Genomic DNA, 21,436 nt, shown 5'->3' with positions numbered 1-21,436 from the left:
TAGAGAAAATTCCACATCTTATTGAAAGAAAAAGTCACAAAGGCATAAGAAGCAGATTAGTATCAAACTTCTCAGTAGCACCAGTAGATCTGAGAGCTACTTTGTCAGTGTCAAAATAACTTTCTTAAAATATATATGTGTGTGCGTGTGTGTACATATATACATGTATGTATATATATGAATATATTTTATATATACAAATATGTATATAATGCATGTATATTATATATATATTCTATATATATGTATAATATATAATATATATAAAATGCTTATTTGAGAGACAGAGAGTGTGCATGGGGTGGGGTGGGGGGAGGGAGGGAGGGAGGGAGGGAGGGGGAGAGAGAGAGAGAGAGAGAGAGAGAGAGAGAGAGAGAGAGAGAGAGAGAGAATCTCAAGCAGGCTCCACACTGTCAGTGCAGAGCCTGACACGGCTGAAACCCACAGCCAAAATTAAGAGTCGGACGCTTAATCTACTGAGCCACACAGGTGCCCCAAAAGTAAAATTTTAAAAGCAGAATTTTATACCCTACAAAACTATTACTTAAATGTAAAGATGAAATAATTTTTTTCTTTAGCGTAGATGACCTTGGAAGATTTTCCACACAGAGCTCCTATGTGGAAGCTACTGTTAGAACTCAGGCGCTTGCAGTAAAATCCATAACGTGTGAGAGAGAGCACATACCTAGGAAAATATTCTGTTGGCCAGAAAAGCAAGGGCTTTGTGATTTTGGAGTAAGCAAAGATTTTTGACACAAGAGAGAAGACACGGCACCACAAACCACGGAGGAGGAAATGGATAAAGGGGGTGACTTTTAAGTTAAGAACTTCTGTTCATCAAAGCGTAAAAAGGCTAGCCACAGGGTGAGAAAAGATACCTGCAATACATATGTCTGACAAATTGCTTTTATCCAGAAGTTTGAAGAAATGCCTTAAGTCAGTAAGAAAAAGACAACTCCATTAGTAGAAGGGGCAAAAAATCTTTAACAGTTACTTTATAAAAGAGGATGTCCAATGGCTTGTGAGCTTATGGAGAGGTGTCAACCTCAGCAGTCATCCAGAGATGGCAAATTAAAACCACAACACAGTGCTTCTGCACACCCACCAGAATGGATTAGTGAAAAAGATGGACAGTACCAAGTGATGTTGAGGTGTGGAGCACCCCAAATTGTTGACCCTGCCGATGGGGCATATAAATTGGTGTGATTTTAGAAGACTTGGCAACCCATGCTAAATGAAGAATTCTGTGTATTTATTCTGTAACTCAACGATCCACTCCTAGGCATACTGCCAACAGAAATACATCTCATGTTCACTTAAAGATAAGTTCAAAGATGTTCACAACAGCACTGCTTATCATACTCACTGGAGTTAACCCAGATGTCCATCCATCAAAATAGAGTGGATAGGTTAATTGAGGCATAGTCACACAGTGGAATTCTGTAGGGCCTCGACAACATTGAGTGTCATGACCAATGCTGAATGAGAGAAGCCAGACATAAAGCAGCATACTGTATTCTCTTGATAGGAAGTTTAAGAACAGGCAAAGCTCATCTAGGGGGCTCAAGGTCATGGTAGTGGTTAGCTGTGGGAAGAATCGTAACTAAAGGGAGTATGAAGAGGACACCAGAGGTTTAGTGCTGTCCTGCTTCAGAGTCAGGGTTCTGGTTATATAGATGTATTCACTTGATGAAAATTTCTTGATTTTTTACTTAGGTGGTTTATGCATTCTCTATGTAATTCTTTGCTAAAAAGTTTAATAAGAAGAAAAATTTAAGAAAGCAATCCATAGCAAAAGCAGTCCAGAAGTAAATTCTGGGTAATCCCAACATGGAAGGCAAGTGAGGAAATGGGAGGCAGTAAAAAGCAGAGAGAGATGGGAATGTCATCCGCCCTTTCTCTTGTGGAGAAATGTAGATAAAGTTTAAGTAATTGATAGGGAAAAATAAAAATAGTTACAGGTCCTAATAAGTTAATGGAGTAACTGCCAGAAATCTAAAATAGAATGTATATCTTTGAAATACACTGTGTCGATTAGGAAAGGTTTGGTGGCAGTTAAGAAAGACTAGACGATCAGTTTGTGAAGAAAGATGCTGAGGTCTTTCCAAAAAGAACTTTTGAGATGGGTAGTCCAGTGCTGGTATCATTAGTAACCCAGCCGCTCTATTGTGTTGCCCTACCGTGTGCAGCTTCTACTTCAAGGGTAGCCCCCTGTGGGTCCAGGATCCTGGAGCTGCAGTGGTTACACCTGCATTCAAGTAGCAAGGAGGAAGAAGCAGGAGGGACATAACCCTTCCTTTTAAGGAAATTTCCCAGAAGTCACACATCCTTTTGCATCTTTTTGGTCAATAATAAGACCATAGCTGGCTTCAAGGGAGGCTGGAAAATGCTGTTTAGCAAAGATGCAAGGTGTCTAACTAAAAATTGGGGATCAAAAACTAAGGAAGAAGAGCAGAATAGCTTATTGGGAGGCAAAAGGGGAAAATAAATCCCTCTTTTTCTTGTCTACTCTACCAATTCCTATGGTCACCAAATGTGTGTGGGTTTTCTCCCCACACCATCCAGTTCTCTGACACCAGCTGGGTGTTCTGGAATTTCACTAAATTCTGACACTATCTACCTGGAGGTAGCATCAGATCCCACAGGTTAAGGGCTCAGTCCAATCAGACTGGCCCATTTTAGATCCCAGTTCTAAGTCCAGGTTGTTACCTGTGCTTGGGTCACTGGCTATAAATCACAGGTTCCCATGATCCCTCCTTGGGCTCAGTAGTTTGCTAGAATAGTTTACAGAACTCAGGGAAACAGTTTATTCACTAGATGACCAGTTTGTTACAAAAGGCTATAACCTGGGAACGGTGAGATGGAAGAAGAACCAGGTGGTTATAGGGAAGGGGTGAAGAGCTGCTATGCCCTGTTCAGGCATGCCATCCTTCTAGCACCTCCACATGTTCACCAACCTGGAAGCTCTCCAAAATTCCCATACTTCAGGGATTTTTGTGGAGGTCTCAGTAAGTAGGCATGATTGATTAAATCATTTGGCCGTTGGTAACTGAATTCAGATTGCCAACCCTTATTGCCTCCTCAAGGGTGGGGGTGTGTGGCTGTAAGTTCCAACCCTCTAATCACATGGTTAGATCTCCTGGCAACTGGCCCTCATTCTTTGTGATTTTCCAAAAGTGATTAATAAAAACTGAGGTGTGGTTGAAAAGTGCTTGTTGGAAATAACATGACAACTCCTTTCACTTTTATCACCTTGAAACTATTTCAGGAACCAAGGACAAAAAAACACAAATATAACAAAAGATGCTTCCATTGCTCTTATCACTGAGGAAATTACAAGTGTTTTAGGGGCTGTGTACCAGGAATTTTGAACAAGATCAAAAATATATTTATTATTGGGGCGCCTGGGTGGCTCGGTCGGTTAAGCGTCTGACTTCGGCTCAGGTCATGATCTCGCGGTCCATGAGTTCGAGCCCCGCGTCGGGCTCTGTGCTGACAGCTCAGAGCCTGGAGCCCGTTTCAGATTCTGTGTCTCCCTCTCTCTGACCCTCCCCATTCATGCTCGCTCTCTGTCTCAAAAATAAATAAACGTTAAAAAAAATTAAAAAAAAATGTATATATATATATATTTTTTATTTATTTTTGGGACAGAGAGAGAGCATGAACGGGGGAGGGGCAGAGAGAGAGGGAGACACAGAATCGGAAACAGGCTCCAGGCTCTGAGCCATCAGCCCAGAGCCTGACGCGGGGCTCGAACTCACAGACCGCGAGATCGTGACCTGGCTGACGTCGGACGCTTAACCGACTGCGCCACCCAGGCGCCCCAATTTATTATAAACCACAGCACCCTAGGATACAACTAGGAAACTGTCACACCTAAGAAGGGAAATTGAGGGCAAAAAAAGGAAAAGAAAGAACTGAAAAGTTTGGTAATTAGAAAACATGAGATGAGAAGGCTGAATTAAGGCCATGTAGAATAGTGATTAAAACAACTATAAATGAGTTAAACTCACTAATCAAAACTCTCAGACCAGCCATATTAAGTAATACATCATCTGTCAAGCAGACCCAGGGTTAACCTGGAGAGAATGGGAAAATACATCAAGTGAATGTGTCATTCAGGGGAAGTCATTGATTGGCCTAATCCTTTTTTTTTTTTTTTTTTAACCTACCTATAGAGTCAGCTTGACATGTATTGTGGCAGGAAAACTTCCTAAATTGTTTCTGTTCAGCTCTTTATTAGAGAGGGCCACCTAGTAAATTTTGAACATTTTAAGATCATTTTCTCATGCTTCAAAGATTTTCTGTAGAGCTGGCCTCCTATCTCTCTCTTTCTCTCTCTAATTCCCTCTGACTTACCTTGCCTGAGGTTGCTAAGGCCTGATTAGCTCTCCACCATGACCCCTTTTCAAGGCTGCCTGCCCAGAACTAGAAGAGGCCAGTGTTCCTGAAGTGGAGATGTGGGCGCACACAGATGAGAGTTAACAGCATTGGTGTGGGGTGAGCCCAGCTAAGGTTGTTGTGAAGGCAGTGAGGATTCTGCCTAAGAATTCATTGTTACCTTAATGATAATACCAGGTGCTAGACTCTGGCTACTTGAGGTCACCCCTAAAGGGTGGGCTCATCCCCAGAGCAGCCCTCAGCTTGGAGAACAACTGAGAAGCATGCAGAGCATGGTCGAGCAAGGAGGGCGGGCATGGGTGTGCTACAGGGCCTCAGTCATGGGTTCAGAGCAGGTTCTAGTCATGATTGGTAAGGACTGGATGTGCCTAGGAGCAGGAAATACCTCAACAGAAAGGTACTGGGAGACCAGAGACTTGGCCAACATCTTTTAAAGGAGCAGAGGGATCCTTATTTGGAGCTGTAGTCTCTGTTTTCAGAGTGTTTGTGGCATGGGACCCAGTGGGGTCTTGCTTCACCTAATATGTACACTTGAGAGTCAGATGTTTCCCACCAGTTCCCTATTTGCCAGCCTTCAGTGTCCCAGGTTGTGCTCTAAAGCTGCCTAATGACAAGTGACAAGTGCCCAGGCAGTTCCCAGATAGTCACTCTTCAGAGGTCTTGCTTTTGTCTGTCAAGGGTGGAGTTTAAGAACAACTTTGTCGGGGCGCCTGGGTGGCTCAGTCGGTTAAGCGTCCGACTTCGGCTCAGGTCACGATCTCACGGTCCGTGGGTTCGAGCCCCGCGTCGGGCTCTGTGCTGACAGCTCAGAGCCTGGAGCCTGTTTCAGATTCTGTGTCTCCCTCTCTCTGTGACCCTCCCCCATTCATGCTCTGTCTCTCTCTGTCTCAAAAATAAATGTTAAAAAAAAAAAAAAAAAGAACAACTTTGTCATATGTAAATTTTCAAGCATATAAAAAGAAATCCTGGGGCGTCTGGGTGGCTCAGTCGACTGAGCTTCTGACTTCGCCTGATTTCGGCTCAGGTCATGATCTGAGTTTTGTGAGTTTGAGCGCGGTTTGTGAGTTGGAGCCCTACATCAGGCTCTGTGCTGAAAGCTCAGAGCCTGGAGCCTGCTTTGGATTTGGTGTTTCCCTCTCTCTCTGCCCCTCCCCTGCTCACGCTCTGTCTCTCCCTCTCTCTCAAAAGTAAATAAAAATTAAAAAAAAAAGAAATCTTACATATTCATCATTAGATTTTTTTTCCAACTGAATTTATTCTGAAAATACAGCATTTTCTAGAACATTTTAAATGTCAATTTTTTTGTTTGTTTGTTTTCTTTCATTTTAAGGAGAAATGTTCTGTTTAAGAAATTGACAGGTCTTGGTTATGGCTTCTGTGGATTTTTGCCCTTTTAAGTTCAAAGAAATAGCATAAGTTACCAGTAAATAGTTACTAAAAAGGGAAGTGTGACACTATATGCCTTTAGGTTCTGCACATCAGATTTTGAATTTCACCATCCTGTAGTACCTGTCAACAGAACTGAGATAACAGTATGCCACATTAGACCAACCGTGGGTAGTGACTTTCCTCCCTACATAGTAGGCTGGGAATACCTGCATCACATTGGACAGGCTTCAGATATGTGCTAAAGTTACCTGTCTGGTGGAAGAGAGTGTCCCTTGGCCCTGCCCGTTCTCGTTTAATGAGCTACCTGAGTTCTTGGACTTCTTGGCAGCATGAGGATGAAGCTCTGTGAAGCAAATGCTCTTCAGCATTAGAGAAGGTACATTTCTCAATGGGAAGATGAGAGGCTGGGGAGTTCTCTTTCCCTCTCCCTCACTGTGACCTCAGTGTGGAGCAGAACTCAGTTCCTGATTCCCCTTTAGGCCCCTCGATAGTTTCCTAATGTCTCTGCACTGTAGGTGTGGGTACAGGATCACTCCTTATCTCTGCTGCCATGTTTCACTTTCTTCTTGCAGAGAACCCTGGTTGAGATCAGATCTCATGAGGTTGGGCTCTTTGCTGGGGCATATTATAATCATTTTCTGTAGTCTAAAAATAACCCCAAGCCTAGAAGGAAAAATCACATTTGTACATACTCAAAACGATTCAGAATGATTCACTTTCTTCTACAAGTTCTTATACAGATTTTAGTAGAAGATTGATAAAACTCATACCAGTTTAATATTTGGGGCATTTAGCCCCTGAATTAATTATTCTGAAAGTTGGTATAAATTTAAAATAAGATGCTGTGAAAAATATTGAAACATATTAGGCCAGCCTTTGAAACAGAGAGATTACTCACATTTGGTAAATTTGAGGAAGCAAAAGTAATTTTCCTTGAATAGCGTAGTGAAACCAAATTACCATTTTCCTGTTCATATTTGTTTATATATGTGTTTATATATATATATATATATATATATATTTACATTGTAAATTTACATATGTAAATTTTATTTGCATATGTATTTTTAGCCAGCTGTTCATTTTGGGTCAGGTATTCTTGGATATTTATCTCTTACTGCCATTTTTCTGTGTCTTTCACTGGTAACTCTTAAAGTTCAGGGAAGCTTATGATTTATAAATCAAACCAGGATGCCCTAAAGATCAACCTTGTGGTTTATCCTCCTGAGAGATTCAGTGGGTGACCATGCAGATGAATGAGACCAGGAAGGCCAATTAATCTCTTGACTCTCACTTAAATAAAATTTATCTTGAAGTAGTATGAAAGTAGGCCTTTTGTAGTTTATTTTAAATAACTGAATGTGGAGAACATTTATTTCTTAAGAAGAGACCTAAGGCATTCATTCGGGCTTGCTTTTGCAGAAAGTCAGTAGCATTGTCTCTGCTTCTCTCTCCCAGATCAAGCACTGCACCTAGCAGAAATTTTCCTACCTCTCCAACATCATCAGCAAGTCCCTATTCCTCAGTGTCTGCCTCTTCCATTGCAAATGGTGATAGCACTAACACCTCTGGGATGCACAGTTCCGGTGTCAGCAGGGGGTAAGAGCAGGCCCTTTCACTTCACTTCCCTCCCTCTGGGTCCTTTCCCAGGCTGTACCTGGAGAGCTCTGTTGCCACACTAAGCATAGTGGGATTGGGGTTCCCAATGGGGACGTGGTGCATGTGGTTTCTTGCTCTGGTTCCTACCCACCGTAGAGTGTGCCTCCTCATTCTCACTTACATTGCTTGTTCTTCTATGAGCTGGTGTTTTGCCCACAGCCTAAGTCACTGGTGGTTCTGGGGAGTCACTGCTTTTGTCTATGAAGGGATGGGTTGGCCATATGGCAAAAGAGCTGTGAGGGAATGGTTCTTTGCTGTGGGAGAGCCCTGCCTGTATCCCCCTCTGGATGGCTGTGATTCTTTGTGCAAGCATCTCAGGAGTGCCTGCCACACAGCAGGGATAGAGTGGAGGAGGAGGGTGAGGTGAGACAGTGTGCATGAATACTCAGGCACAGTCAGGACTTAGTGTGGCCTGGTGGGTGGTGGCAAGTGTGAGCCCTTGATCTTGGCAACCACATGTTCTTTCCTGGAGTCACATGGCAGTTAGCCTTCTAGAGGGATACACAGTTAGCATTCGCCAAAAGCCTGAGACAACTCAGATAGCGTTTCTCCCCTTAAGGATGTAGCAGGTGGTAACCTGCCATTACGTCACATCAAGGGCAGGGGTGGGCGAAGGCGTGTGGCCTGAGGGCTGAGGGGAGTAGAAAGAACTTGTATCATGAGGTTATTTCCAGATAAGAATTCTAGAAGCCCTGGAGGAGCCCAAAAAGGCATCCTGAGGGCATGTGTACAGCACTCGCTTTTATTGCTATTGTGGATTGTGTTTTCCAGTGGATCTGCCTTCTCTGCTTCGTATAATTGTCAGGAGTCCCCATCGTCTCACATACAGCCTGGGCTCTGCGGACTTGGAAACCTGGGGAACACTTGCTTCATGAACTCTGCTTTACAGGTAGAGGGGAACTACCATCTAAATAACACTGCTTCTTCACAGGACTGTGGCTTGGTTAAGAAAGGCATGCTAAAATGTTGGGAGGATCCTTTCCCAGGGGTCCCTGCCTACCCTTTGTTAATACTTCAAGGATCCCTGTCAGGGCACCTCCCACCTGTTAGTACAGAAGGGCCTCATCAGTGTTAATGACCCCAAAATGTCTTCCTAATCAGTTCTGGGTTTGGTTTTGCATTAAAATATTTTGACCATTAGGGAATGGTCAGAAAATATTGGAGTATTTGCCTGGTTGGTTTCTGATAGAATGAGAACTCCCAGCAGCTCATGCCATCTTTTCACCAAAGATAGCTTATATCATGCCCCTGATTGTGCTGAATCCTCATATCCTCCCTTTGATACTTCATTTGTTCATTGATCAAATATTTATTGGGACAGTGGTGCCTGGGGGGCTCAGTTGGTTAAGTGTCTGACTCTTGATCTCAGCTCAGATTTTGTTCCCAGGGTCATGAGTTCAAGCTCTGCATTGGGCTCCATGCTGGGTAAAGCCTACTTTGAGAAAAAAAAATTATTTGGGCATACTATGTGACAGTACTGTGGTGGACATGGGCTGGAGTTAGGGTCCAGTTAGAAAGTTAGGAGAGCACAGTTCCCAAGACTGCTTTCACTTCTGACACCAACTGCAAGTTTGGGAGTCCCCAAGACCACCTTCAGTTTCGATAATTTGCTAGAAGGACTCACAGACTCACTTAAAACTATTATACTCACAGTTGGGGTTTATTATAGGAAAAGTATACAAGTTAAAATTAGCCATGGAAAGGAGCAAATAGGAGTCTTGGAGGGTCCCCAGTGCAGAGCTTCTGTTGTTGTCTGTCTGTTGAGTCAGAACGTATAACTCTTCTAGCATTGACTTGTAACATTAAGCATGGGGTGTTGCCAAATATGTAAACTCACCTGAGCTTTGGTGTCCAGAATTTTTATCAGTACTTTATTTTCATGGCTTGATTGATTGATTGAGTGCCCAGGTTGACTACTGATAAGATGTGACCCAAGCCTCCCCACCCCTGCCCCACCAAGTCACATTGTTGGTCTTTCCAGAGTGGCTGGCTCTCTACCCTAAGATGACTGTATAAGTGTGGCCACCACCACCCTAAATCACAGTGTTAGATTCTATATTAGGACTAACTAAAGACCTCCAGGCAAACAAAGATACTCCTGTCAGGGATAATATTCCAAGGATCAACAGAATACTTCCCCAGAAGCCAAGGGCAAAGGCCAGACTTTCTCTTTGGACAAGGCCAGATTCTTTACTATACACAGAGACTCAGTGGTGAGCAAATCAGACATGGTTTTTGTACCCACAGGACTTACAATCTAACTTGGAAGTTTCTTGGAGTATAAAGGAAAAGATTAAAAAATACATTAAAAAGTAGGTGACTCTTGGGTTTTGAAGTTGTTTTTCTCCACTGTGGTGAGATGGGAAGAGCTGAGTACTAAAGAAAAGAACCTTGAGATTTGGCCTTTCATGGGTAGGTTTTCTCAACTCTTTTGTATCCTCAATTTTCCTCGACTATTGGATGAAGATAACAACGAGGAGATTTATAGCTCCAGATGTAAATATCAGGAAAAAGAAGAAAGGGTAAATTCTGTAATTTAAGTTTCTATCTCCTAATGCTAGGAAAAGAACGAATGAAACCCAGAGAAAGTGGGAAGAGGGAAATAATAGAAGAACAGAAATCAGTGAAATACAAAGCTGATTAAAAGTACAACTAAATGTGATTCTTTGGGGAAAAAACAAAAAAACAAAAACTTAAATTGACAGAAATGCTCAGAGAAACTGATCGGGAATAAAAGAATAGACATGACTAAAGCTGGGAATGAAAAAGGACTATCACTACAGATCCTATAGCCATTAAAAAGATGAGACGATAGTGGAACAACTTTATGCCATTAAATTAGACAATTTAGCTGACAAATTTAAGATTTTATTTATTTATTTCATTTATTTTAAAACATTTATTTTCGAGAGAAGGAATGCACGTGTATACGTGAGTGGGGAAGGGGCAGAGAGAGAAAGGGAATCTCAAGCAGTCTCCATACTGTCAGCACAGAGCCCCATGTGGAGCTTGAACTCATGAACCTAGAGATCATGACCTGAGCCAATATCTAGACTCAGACATTTAACTGACTGAGCCACCCAGATGTCCCTTAAAGATTTTTTTAAGTAGTCTCTATACCCAACATGGGACTCGAACTCACAACCCTGAGATCAAGAGTTGCGTGCTTCACCCACTAAGCCAGCCAGGCGCCCTGACTAGGAATTTTGAAAAAAAGGAAAATTTTAGACGATCATATCTCGTAACTATAGACACAAATAATGTAAATGAAATTTTAGCAAATCAAATTCAACAATATAGATGAAAGTGGTTGAACAAGTGGGGTTTGTAACGGCAGAACTAGGTTGGTTTGACACCTGAAAAATTAATTTCTCACATAAAGGAGAAAGCCCTATGATCATCTCAATAGATGTAGGAAAAAACCTTTGATCAAACTCAATTTTTGAGTTTGAAGAGTTATAATTAGTATGTACACATGTACAGTGATAGTGTTTTATGTTTTTTCTACTATCTCGTTATCCTGATCTTTCCTCTGTAATGTTTCAGCTCTAGTAAAACATTTTGCCTTCAGCTTATTTATATTTTATCTTCCCATGAGACAGTGGAATGTCCTAATCAATTCTTGGTTTTTTTTTAATGTTTATTTTTGAGGGAGGGAGAGAGAGAGAGCAAGCGAGCGTGAGTGGGGGAGGGGCAGAGAGAGAGGGAGACACAGAACCCAGAGCAGGCTCCAGGCTCTGAGCTGTTAGCACAGAGCCTGATGCAGGGCTCAAACTCCTGAACCATGAGATCATGACCTGAGCTGAAATTGGATGCTTAACTGACTGAGCCACCCAGGTGCCCTTCCAAATCAATTCTAATTTAAAAAATTATCATCTTAAAATTATTATGTTAAAACTTATCATCCTTCATTGAATAGAAGATTATTCTATGTCAGGCACTTGGGTGCACAGCTTTTACCCTTGGGTAGTTATTTCAGAGAGAGTTCTTAGGCAGTGAGTGAGCTCCCAACTATATCCTTGGGAGGTTAGCTGCAAGGCAGACCACCAGCAAGAATTCTGGAAGGCTGTGCCTTACTATTGTGAGCCTTGCAGAGAATCTACTGAGAACTTCATTTTGTTGGAGTTGACCTTCATTGGCCCTTGAGAACTTGGTTTATCTTTATCTCTGTGTGTTGTCCATAAGGGGTGTGAGCTCTGATTGTGTTCTCTTTCAGTGCTTGAGCAACACCGCACCACTGACTGACTACTTTCTCAAAGATGAGTATGAGGCTGAGATCAACAGAGACAATCCTCTGGGAATGAAAGGGGAAATTGCAGAAGCCTATGCAGAGCTCATTAAACAGATGTGGTCTGGAAGGGATGCTCACGTGGCACCTCGCATGTTCAAAGTAGGTTGCTGTATATGTTTCCTTTTTTCCATTTTGGGGAGAGTGATTTAGTTTTCAAATGAGGCATTCCAGTTGCATTTTGGGGTTAAGATGGGGTCTGGGACTAAAAGCCTCACACGTTGAGAGCCGCCTTTCCTGTTGTTGAGTCATTCAGCGCACAGGTACTTTAAGTGACCTCAGCCCGCACCTCTGGGCAGGGGATACTTCAGAAGTCATTTGTGCTGTATTCTGTGGTGCCAGCCTTTAAATAGGCAACATTCTAATAAGCCAGACCGTAACAATTCAGTTTAATTTCCAGCACTATCTGAAGGGTATTCCCAGGTTCTCTGAGCTGAGAACCTATACCCGCTGTGGTTTGAGTTGGGCCCCCTAAGTCAGGTTGATATTCGTGGAATGTGGTTGAGAGGCAGTTCTCACTTAGATCCCTCAGCAAGGGAGATCAGGTGAACTGTAGTGGGCTCTTGGATCATCTTGGGCCTTCCCTCACCTTAAATGTTTTTTCCTGTTGAGGGGAGGGCCCTTGCTTCATATTTTTAAATCTGAGAAATCCTACTTAGCCTGCACCACCAGGGTTCAAGGAGCCTTCATGAAGCACATGGTAGAAAAAGATAGGCATGTTTTTTATGCAAAGAGAGGAGCAAAGTAGCACCGTAGCTCAATGAGAAAATTTAAATCTTAGTTTATTGAAATGGAAAACTAATTCTTTTTACCCCCATAGTCACATTAATCTCTGGGAAATACATGTAAATTACTATTCACATGCCATAAAGTCATAAAGAGATGGAATCGGGTGACAACACATTAGGCTCAAGCTCTTATAAATAAACAATTGACAGATCGTATTTAGGGATATTAGAAGTAGTGTAGAGTTTCCTTGATGACGGACATTTTCTCTGCACTGTCTGTTGTGGTAGCCACTAGCCATTTGAAGTGTGGGTAGTGTGAACAAGAAATTGGATTTTTTAATTGTGTTTAATTTTATTATTATTATTTTTTTTTATTTTTTTTTCAACGTTTTTTATTTATTTTTGGGACAGAGAGAGACAGAGCATGAACGGGGGAGGGGCAGAGAGAGAGGGAGACACAGAATCGGAAACAGGCTCCAGGCTCCGAGCCATCAGCCCAGAGCCTGACGCGGGGGCTCGAACTCACAGACCGCGAGATCGTGACCTGGCTGAAGTCGGACGCTTAACCGACTGCGCCACCCAGGCGCCCCAATTGTGTTTAATTTTAATTTAAATAGTCACATGTGCCCAGTGGCTATGGTATTGGGCAACACAGGTAGAGAGCATTGGTTCTCCAACTACAGGATTCATCGGAACCTCTGGAAGGGCTTGTTAAAATACAGAATACTGGGGTGCCTGAGTGACTCAGTTGGTTAAGTGTTAAGCGTCTGACTCTTGGTTTTGGCTCAGCTCATGAGCTCGTGGCTTTGTCGGTTTGAGCCCCACGTTGGGCTCAGTGCTGGCAGTGTGGAGCCTGCGTGGGACTCTCTCTCTCTTTCTCTGCCCCTCCCCACCAGCCCCCTCCCCACTTGCACTGTCTCTGTCTCTCTCAAAATAAATAAATAAACTTAAGTAAATAAATAAAAATAAATAAAATATAGACCATTGGACCTATCCTGAGAGTTTCTCATTCTGTAGACCTGGGTTGGGCCCAAGAATGTGCATTTTTTTTTCTTTTTCTTTTCTTTTTTTTTTAACTTTTAAAAGTTAAAACTGATTTATTTAGTTTGTTCATTTCTTGTATTTATTAGTGGTCTTGACATCAACAAAATTGGAATTATTATTAGGTTCTACCAGAAAAAAATAATAAATGCAATAGAAAAGAGTTGTATTTCTAGGAATTTGAATTTTGAACCAAGAGGACCAAGAGATAAACTTTCAGGGTTATTCATTTCCTTTGCTAGCACTGTCAAATGTTCAGGTACTTTAGTCTGTAATGAACATACTAAGGTATAATTATGTGTACTCAAAGAGCATCTTTTGCTGAGCTCATGTCCAGTGAACCAAAAATTAAATTTCAGTGTTTAGTTATTCTTTGAGATTACAATAGTTCCCGGTTACCAAAAGGTAGTTTAAAAGTTCACTGGAAACACTTAAGTTGTTTGCTAGAATAAATTACTATTGGCAGATTTTTGATGGAAGGAGTCCTGAATCTGATGTCCTCAGTTTTTTATTATTTTTGTTTTATTTATTTTTTTTAATTTTATTTTTTTTAATTTACATCCAAATTAGTTAGCATATAGTGCAGCAGTGATTTCAGGAGTAGATTCCTTAATGCCCCTTACCTATTTAGCCCATCCCCCCTCCCACAACCCCTCCAGTAACCCTCTGTTCTCCATATTTATGAGTCTCTTCTGTTTTGTCCCCTCCCTGTTTTTATATTATTTTCGTTTCCTTTCCCTTATGTTCATCTGTTTTTGTCTCTTAAAGTCTTCATATGAGTGAAGTCGTATGATTTTTGTCTTTCTCTAATTTCACTTAGCATAATGCCCTCCAGTTCCATCCACGTAGTTGCAAATGGCAAGGTTTCATTCTTTTTGATTGCCGAGTAATACTCCATTGTATGTATGTGTGTATATAGATATATGTGTGTATATATATATATATATATATATATATATATATATGTATGTATACACATATATCTATATACCACATCTTCTTTACCCATTCATCCATCGATGGACATTTGGACTCTTTCCATACTTTGGCTATTGTTGATCGTGCTGCTATGAACATTGGGATGTATGTGTCCCTTCGAAACAGCACCCCTGTATCCCTTGGATAAATACCTAGTAGTGCAATTGCTGGGTTGTAAGGTAGTTCTATTTTTAATTTTTTGAGGAACCTCCATACTGTTTTCCAGAGTGGCCGTACCAGCTTTCATTCCCAAGGAATGTGCATTTCTGACAAGCTCCCAGGGGATGCTGGTGGTGCTAGTCGGGGACCACACTCTTGAAGATCATGGGTGTAAAGCGATACAAGGCAGACAGTCTATTTAAGGATAGGAGGGCTGTTAGGTACAGGAGGCTTCCTCTGACTGATACAGATATTTATAAAGTTCTCATGGAGACTCTGAACCAAAGAAGCAAGTAAGAGGGGGATTCGTGTCAGTATTTAGGAGATGTGGCTGCTCAGGATGCCACTCTTCACTTTTCTTTTAGGATAGTGCCCAGGTGTCAAGTCTGCTGTTCTCCTGGCTTTTGATCTGAGCCCTCTCTCTCTGGTGAGAACTACTGGCCTCCTTTAGGCTCCTGATGAATTAATTGGGCCACTCAACCAGATGGTATTCTCCCTTACTGTCCCAGGTGACCCTGCAAAGTTTTTGTTGTTTTTTTTTTTTCAAGTTTATTTATTTTGAGGACAAAGAGGGTGGGGCACACATGCAAGTCAGGGAGGGGCAAAGAGAGAGGGAGAGAGAATCCCAAGCTGTCTCTGCACATCAGCATGGAGCTGGATGTGGGGCTTAGCCTCATGAACCAGGAGATCGGTGACCCAAGCCGAAGTTGGATGCTCAGCCACCGGAGCCATCCAGGTGCCCCTGCAGAGTTATTTTTGATGGCAATTTCCCATCTGACTTCACTGGTTTAAATCTTATACTTTCTGATGTGATTGCTTTTGTTGTAGACCCAAGTGGGACGTTTCGCCCCTCAGTTTTCTGGCTACCAGCAACAAGACTCTCAGGAGTTGTTAGCCTTTCTTCTAGATGGATTGCATGAAGATCTGAACCGTGTAAAGAAGAAGCCCTACCTGGAGCTGAAGGATGCCAATGGGCGGCCAGATGCGGTAGGATATTGAAGATTGAGGATTTTGAGCAGTAGTATTTCATAGAAGTTGCCTCCTTCCGAAAGTTGCAGGAAAATTCTTTTGGTCTTTGAGTATTGGCACCAGGACCCTGGTTGCCTCTTGCTGTTGATGACATGGACACATGTTGTGGTAGAGTAATGTGCTCCAGGTCAGGAAGAGACTACCCCTAGTTACTCCTAATTCTCTGGCTTGGGCTTCTTTAATTGAGAGTCAATTTGTTAGTATAATTTCATTGCTGAACCAGAGACTAGGGCATTCTGTAAAGTGTCTGTAGTATGGGCCGTCATTAAAATACTTACACGATCATTAAAATAGTTTGTTACTAACATTATTAGGGCACTGACTTTTTGCCTCGATTTTCTGATCTACGAAAAGGCAATTTAGTATTTAAGTTACCTTATCACATTGGGATTCATTATACGAAAACTTTAAAGTAGCATTTATATCTTGATGGAAAAACCATGAGTTAGCTGAACTGTAGTATGAATTAAAACCTCACTGAAGGAACTTTGGCTCATTGAAAACCTTATAGGAGGCAGTCCTTGCTCTGGTCAGGCCCATTTACCCACGGTGTTCTCAGGGCTGTCTATCTCCTATCAGAGGATACACAGATACTGGTGTGTCCATCGATCCTAAGTGAAGACTGTTAAATGTGGGATTGGGCATAAAGCTGGCATGTGGCTGTATGGTACACCAAGAGCAGTCCACACCCTGGCTGGCCTGGACCAAGTTCTTTGCTATAGAGACTGCCTCATGGTCCATCTCAGATTCTGCTGTGGATCATTCTGGATGATGGGATAAATGACTCAAGTGTGTTGAGAATGTCTTCTTTATCTTTCTCCTTCTAGGTGGTGGCAAAGGAAGCCTGGGAGAATCACAGGTTGAGGAATGACTCTGTGATTGTGGACACATTCCATGGCCTCTTCAAATCTACTTTGGTTTGCCCAGAATGTGCTAAGGTTTCTGTGACCTTTGACCCGTTTTGCTATCTAACTCTCCCACTGCCCCTGAAGAAAGATAGAGTTATGGAGGTCTTCCTGGTTCCTGCTGACCCTTGCTGCAGACCTACTCAGGTAAGAGAATCTGCACCCTCACAGCGCCCCTCACCGTGGGACCCAGAGCGGGGCTTCTCCCACCGACTGCTTCTGAATCCCTGTGGCACTTGCCTGAGTGTGTCCCCCCAGCCTCCATCAGACCTCTGTAATCCTGTATCATTCAGAGAAGATTGTGAAGGTGCTCTGGGCTTCTCTGTCACTTTTCCCCCATGCTTCATTCATGCAGCTAAGGTAGTACGAATGATCTGCTAAGTGGTCCTTGTATCAGAACGCTGGGAAGCAGCAGCAGGGTCTTCTGGGCCAGTCAGCCAAGAGAGCCTGGCTAGAACAGAAGGCTGTGTGAATGGAGTGACGAGCGGGTCTTAGCGTCCCACCCCGCTGATGGCTCACTGAGTGACTATACTGCTTAGTCTTCTGTCTCTGGTTTCTTCACCTCTTAGAGATGACATGACCTGGCAGTCTGTATAGTTTTTAACAATTCCTTAAAGGAAGCAAACTTTAGGAATGAAACAAAGTAGTATTTAGGAGGGAAAGAGATGGGTGGGCCCTGGGCTGCCTCCTGAGTAGAGAGGCAAGTGCTGAGGCAGAAGACTTGCCTGTTGGCTCTTCTGATGACTCATGTGGACCCTGACCTCATGTACACTGTTTCTGGGAGGTCATCTTAGGTGACCTGCGTTGCCTGCTCCTCCCAGCTCATATCCCACCCTTTGCTGAGTGCCTTTGTCACCCCTCCCATCTATCTTTTTGCAGTACCGCGTGGTTGTGCCGCTGATGGGGGCTGTGTCTGACCTGTGCGAGGCTCTCTCCAGGCTGTCTGGCATTGCTGCAGAAAACGTAAGGCAGGGTGGTCGGTGGCACTCACTACTTCATAGTCCTTTGGAGTGTATTTTCAAACTTGTAGCCATTTTTAGGGGGTAGTTTTTATTGGCCAGCACAAATGTGATTATATCTGGATGCCTCTGGCCTCCTGTCCCTCGCTCACTGTGCACACTGTGGCTGAGACTCCCTTCAGCCACGGGAACACTGTCCTTGCTCCAGTGAGGTCACACTAGCCACGGTCAGAGGGCCAGGAGTAGGGCTCTGCTCTCAGCTTTGCTGCCCTTGCCTACATGACCTCTTCTGTAGTATGAGAAGCTGCAATTTCTTTCCTACACTAAACTCTGTGAGTCTGGAGTGACTTTGTGATGTTCTTGATAGAAATCTTTATTTAGAAGCAGCTGCCCATTCTGGGCTTTCTGCCAAGCCTGGCCCTGTGTGGTGGTGGGGAAAGTGAAAATCCCCTCCCCATCCTCCTGTATGCTCCAAGTACCTTCTTTGTCCCAGCCCTGCTCTTGCTCAGCCCCACTTCCCTCATAGCCCTGCTGGTTTTAGGCAGTTGCATAGTTAGGGTTTGGTGTGTTCAGCTATGTGCTGAGGATGGTTTGGAGACTTCTGGCCCTGGCAGACACCCCAGAGACGTCTGGATGACCACCAGTCTCTGATCAACACTCACTCCCCACCATTCCTGCCACTTGAGGTCAAATCCCATCGTAACCCTCAGGACAAATGTTAACCAGCAGGTTTTCTGCTGGTGGCAGTCATGCTGTTCTTCTCCCTTGGGCATTGGCCCCTGAACTCTGGGGCTGGTTGAGTGATGGTCTCTCTGGAGGTAACACTCCAGCAGCACATTGTTTTCATTTGCTTCTGGGGTTTTATGTAGAGGCCCTTATCCATCCTGTAATCTTTCTGTTACTGTTGATTCTTAGATGGTGGTCACAGATGTATATAATCACCGGTTCCACAAAATTTTCCAAATGGATGAAGGTTTAAACCACATCATGCCTCGGGATGACATTTTTGTGTGAGTACTCAGTGGTTTCTGCTGCAGGCTCAAAGGAAACATTCTAGAGGCTTTGCCTTGTAGGTGTCTCCAAAGCAGAAGATCTGGTAGTCCGTGCTCATGTGGATTTGCCCTGACTCCTTGTGCCAGGGGATGGGGGTTCAGGGAATTCTGACAGCCATCAATGCTAAGCACTTCATGGCACTTCAGAGCTAGATATTCCAGATAACTCTCTTTAGCATGGACATAGTCTCTTGTCACCAGTTGCTACCTATTAAGAGGGCCTATTTAGTAGTCCTATAGATGGTCCTGATGTCAGAAATGCCTTTCTCAAGAAGAGTCACAGCTGTACAAGGGGCCACAGGAAGATGAGGGAAGGGATGTGATGTAGGCCGTGGTTCCTTGGGCAGGCGATCTCAGAGTGACAGGAGGGTTGACAGAAACAACGTTTTTCTGCTCTGACATTCTGTAAGCTCTGAGACTATTTTCTCATCCATGTGGGGACAGTACAATGCCAGCTCCAGTAATCTCTTTAGCCTCTCCCAGGTCCTCTTACTTGAAGGCTGCTCCCTGTAATTTTGTGTGTGTCCCTCTCCCGGGTGGGGTGGAGTAGAATATGAGCTTGTCTGCACTCCCTGACAGTCACTTACTTGCTCAGGGAAGCTTGAATGTGGACCACACCCGTGCTGTTTCTTCCCCATTCCCTCTTGCTTGGAAACTTGCCTCTGCTGAGAAAGGTTTTCAGCATTTGTTTTGGTTTTTGTTTTGGTTGAGGATTGCAGTACACGAAGGAATCATTTCCTTCCCTTTAAGTTTTTGGGCCTGTGACTTCCAGATCACTCTAAAAGAAGTAGTTCTTGACCACACCCAAGATCCTAGTTCTGTTCACTTGCACAGGCTGCCTCCCCACTCAGCCATCTTTGCTTACTTGACAAAGTCAGCTCAGTGTCAGGCTAAGGCTGTCCATTTCTGACCCCAAGTCCTTAACAGCAAACATCTCCCCTCAATTCTGGAAACTAGTGTTTGTACACACCCAAGCTCAGAGGAACTGGGGTGTTGCCCTGTGGGAAGCTTAGCAAACCACCACCAACAAAGGAATTTGCAGAGGGCTTGAGTGCCAACCATCAGGAAGCAGATTGTTTTAAAGATTAATTGGTAATTATGACGCTGGTGGCACTAATATTACTTGAGTGTGTGGCGCACTCTGCCGCTGAGTCCTTGAATTCTCACCGCCACACTAGAAGGTAGACTTGTTCACTGAGTAAGCAGACTCAGAAGGGAGCACTTGGCCCCCTTATAGTGGCCAGAAGGTGACAGTGACAGACCTGGGCCAGCTTCACTCCAAGACCTCATTCTTGACACTAATGCTGGACCACAGGGCCCTTACCTAGAGCACACCTTAGACATTTTTGTGAGTTTTTCTTAGAACTCCTCTTGCACATATGTCATTTAGGACTATTTGCCAGGCATCTGGGGAGGGGTGTGTGTGTGTGTGTGTGTGTGTGTGTGTGTGTGTGTGTGTGTGTGTGTGTTTATAGTTTTCAAAAATTGAATCAGTAAGTTTGTGTCTCCCCCTATAGGAAGAGGGAAAGACTACAGTCGGTTGCCAGCAATTTTGGTAACATCTGTTCCAGGATAAAACATCTATAAATCTCCTCAATCCCATGTATTCACTAAGTAAGACACATTTTTCAAAATCATTGATTTATATTTAGCATTTTCTTTGGTTATCTCTAATTTTTAAAAAATTAAATATGGTTCTTTTACTTCAATGTTTTTGAACAAAGATAGCAAACAATTAGTTTTATAAATTTGCTTCCTCATTTGAAAGAAAGCATCTTTGCATAATATTCTAGGTATACATTCTTGTACAATATTTGATTTTATAACACTTCAAAAGTTGAGCTCCTTGGTGACAGAAGATGAACTTGGTGGCCAGGCCTCCCCCTTCGTGCGCCTTTATGTCTGCAATGATGGTCCCGATGACAGCTGTCATCTGTGTTGAGTCCCATTAAAGGACCACAGAATTGAGGCCACGGTTGGGGGAAGGAGAATCACATTATCCCCGACTCCCGGGTTGCATAGGTTCACATTTTGCTGATAGTGATCCTTGGGATTCCTGACCCAGCTTCCAGAATCTTCTTGGAAATGGCTTATCCACCTTTTATGCTAAAGTATGATTTGTCCCAGTAACCACAGTCCTGGCCACCATGTAGCTGCAGCTCAGATCTCCGTTGCTCATGATGGCCTGCTGCTGAAGGTGCCCTCTTGTGTGATTGACACAGGTACGAGGTCTGCAGCACCTCCGCTGATGGCTCTGAGTGTGTCACACTTCCAGTCTACTTCAGGGAAAGGAAGTCCAGGCCGTCGAGCACTTCTTCCGGGGCAGTGCTGTATGGACAGCCACTGCTGGTTTCTGTTCCCAAGCACAAGCTAACCCTTGAGTCTTTGTACCAGGCTGTTTGTGAGCGTATCAGGTTGGTGACAGAAATGCATTTTGCTTGTTATCTAAAATCAAGACGGGCCTGGTCATAGTGGTGACTCCCCATGCAGTGTCCCTGTGCTGGTCCCACGTGCTTAATCCTGTGAAAATGCAGTTGGGCCTGCCCCCAGAGGGGCCAGGACAGGTGCTGTTGGGATGGGGCACCTGGCACATCTTTTTTTTTTTTTTTAAGGGGTCTTACATTGTTTTGTTTTTTGTTTTTTGTTTTTTGTTTTTTTACAGCTTGTTTATTTTTGAGAGAGAGTACATGCGTGCATACACACAAGTGGGGGAGGGGCGGAGAGAGAGAGACAGAATTGGAAGCAGGCTCCAGGCTCTTAGCTATTAGCACAGAGCCCAACGTGGGCTTGAACTCATGAACCTTGAGATCATGACCTGAGCTGAAGTCGGGCACTCAACCCACTGAGC

At 43.5% G+C, this 21,436-nt stretch overlaps 1 protein-coding gene across 4 annotated transcripts in view; it reads left to right on the top strand.

Annotated features, from left to right (window-relative positions):
- USP4 (ubiquitin specific peptidase 4) overlaps positions 1 to 21,436 on the top strand; it is a 49,322-nt gene that overhangs the window by 13,919 nt on the left and 13,967 nt on the right. For 2 of the 4 annotated variants that reach the window (XR_008420312.1, XM_053897348.1), the window contains exons 7-14: positions 7,249 to 7,389; positions 8,221 to 8,338; positions 11,666 to 11,839; positions 15,472 to 15,630; positions 16,500 to 16,724; positions 17,457 to 17,540; positions 18,452 to 18,546; positions 20,811 to 21,002. Coding sequence is in view for 3 of the 4 variants with exons in the window: in XM_053897348.1 (XP_053753323.1) it covers positions 7,249 to 7,389; positions 8,221 to 8,338; positions 11,666 to 11,839; positions 15,472 to 15,630; positions 16,500 to 16,724; positions 17,457 to 17,540; positions 18,452 to 18,546; positions 20,811 to 21,002 (1,188 nt within the window). In the remaining variant the exon portion in view is untranslated. Of the gene's footprint in view, positions 1 to 7,248; positions 7,390 to 8,220; positions 8,339 to 11,665; positions 11,840 to 15,471; positions 15,631 to 16,499; positions 16,725 to 17,456; positions 17,541 to 18,451; positions 18,547 to 20,105; positions 20,203 to 20,810; positions 21,003 to 21,436 lie in introns of those variants that run through there. The other 2 variants (XM_053897350.1, XM_053897349.1) reach the window with 2 other exon arrangements.

The sequence above is a fragment of the Panthera pardus genome, unplaced genomic scaffold (genome assembly GCF_024362965.1).
Source record: "Panthera pardus isolate Hobbes unplaced genomic scaffold, ASM2436296v1 HiC_scaffold_8, whole genome shotgun sequence".
Lineage (NCBI taxonomy): Eukaryota > Metazoa > Chordata > Mammalia > Carnivora > Felidae > Panthera > Panthera pardus.
The sequence above is the reverse complement of the archived record's forward strand: the minus strand, read 5'-3'. Positions and strand labels throughout refer to the sequence as shown.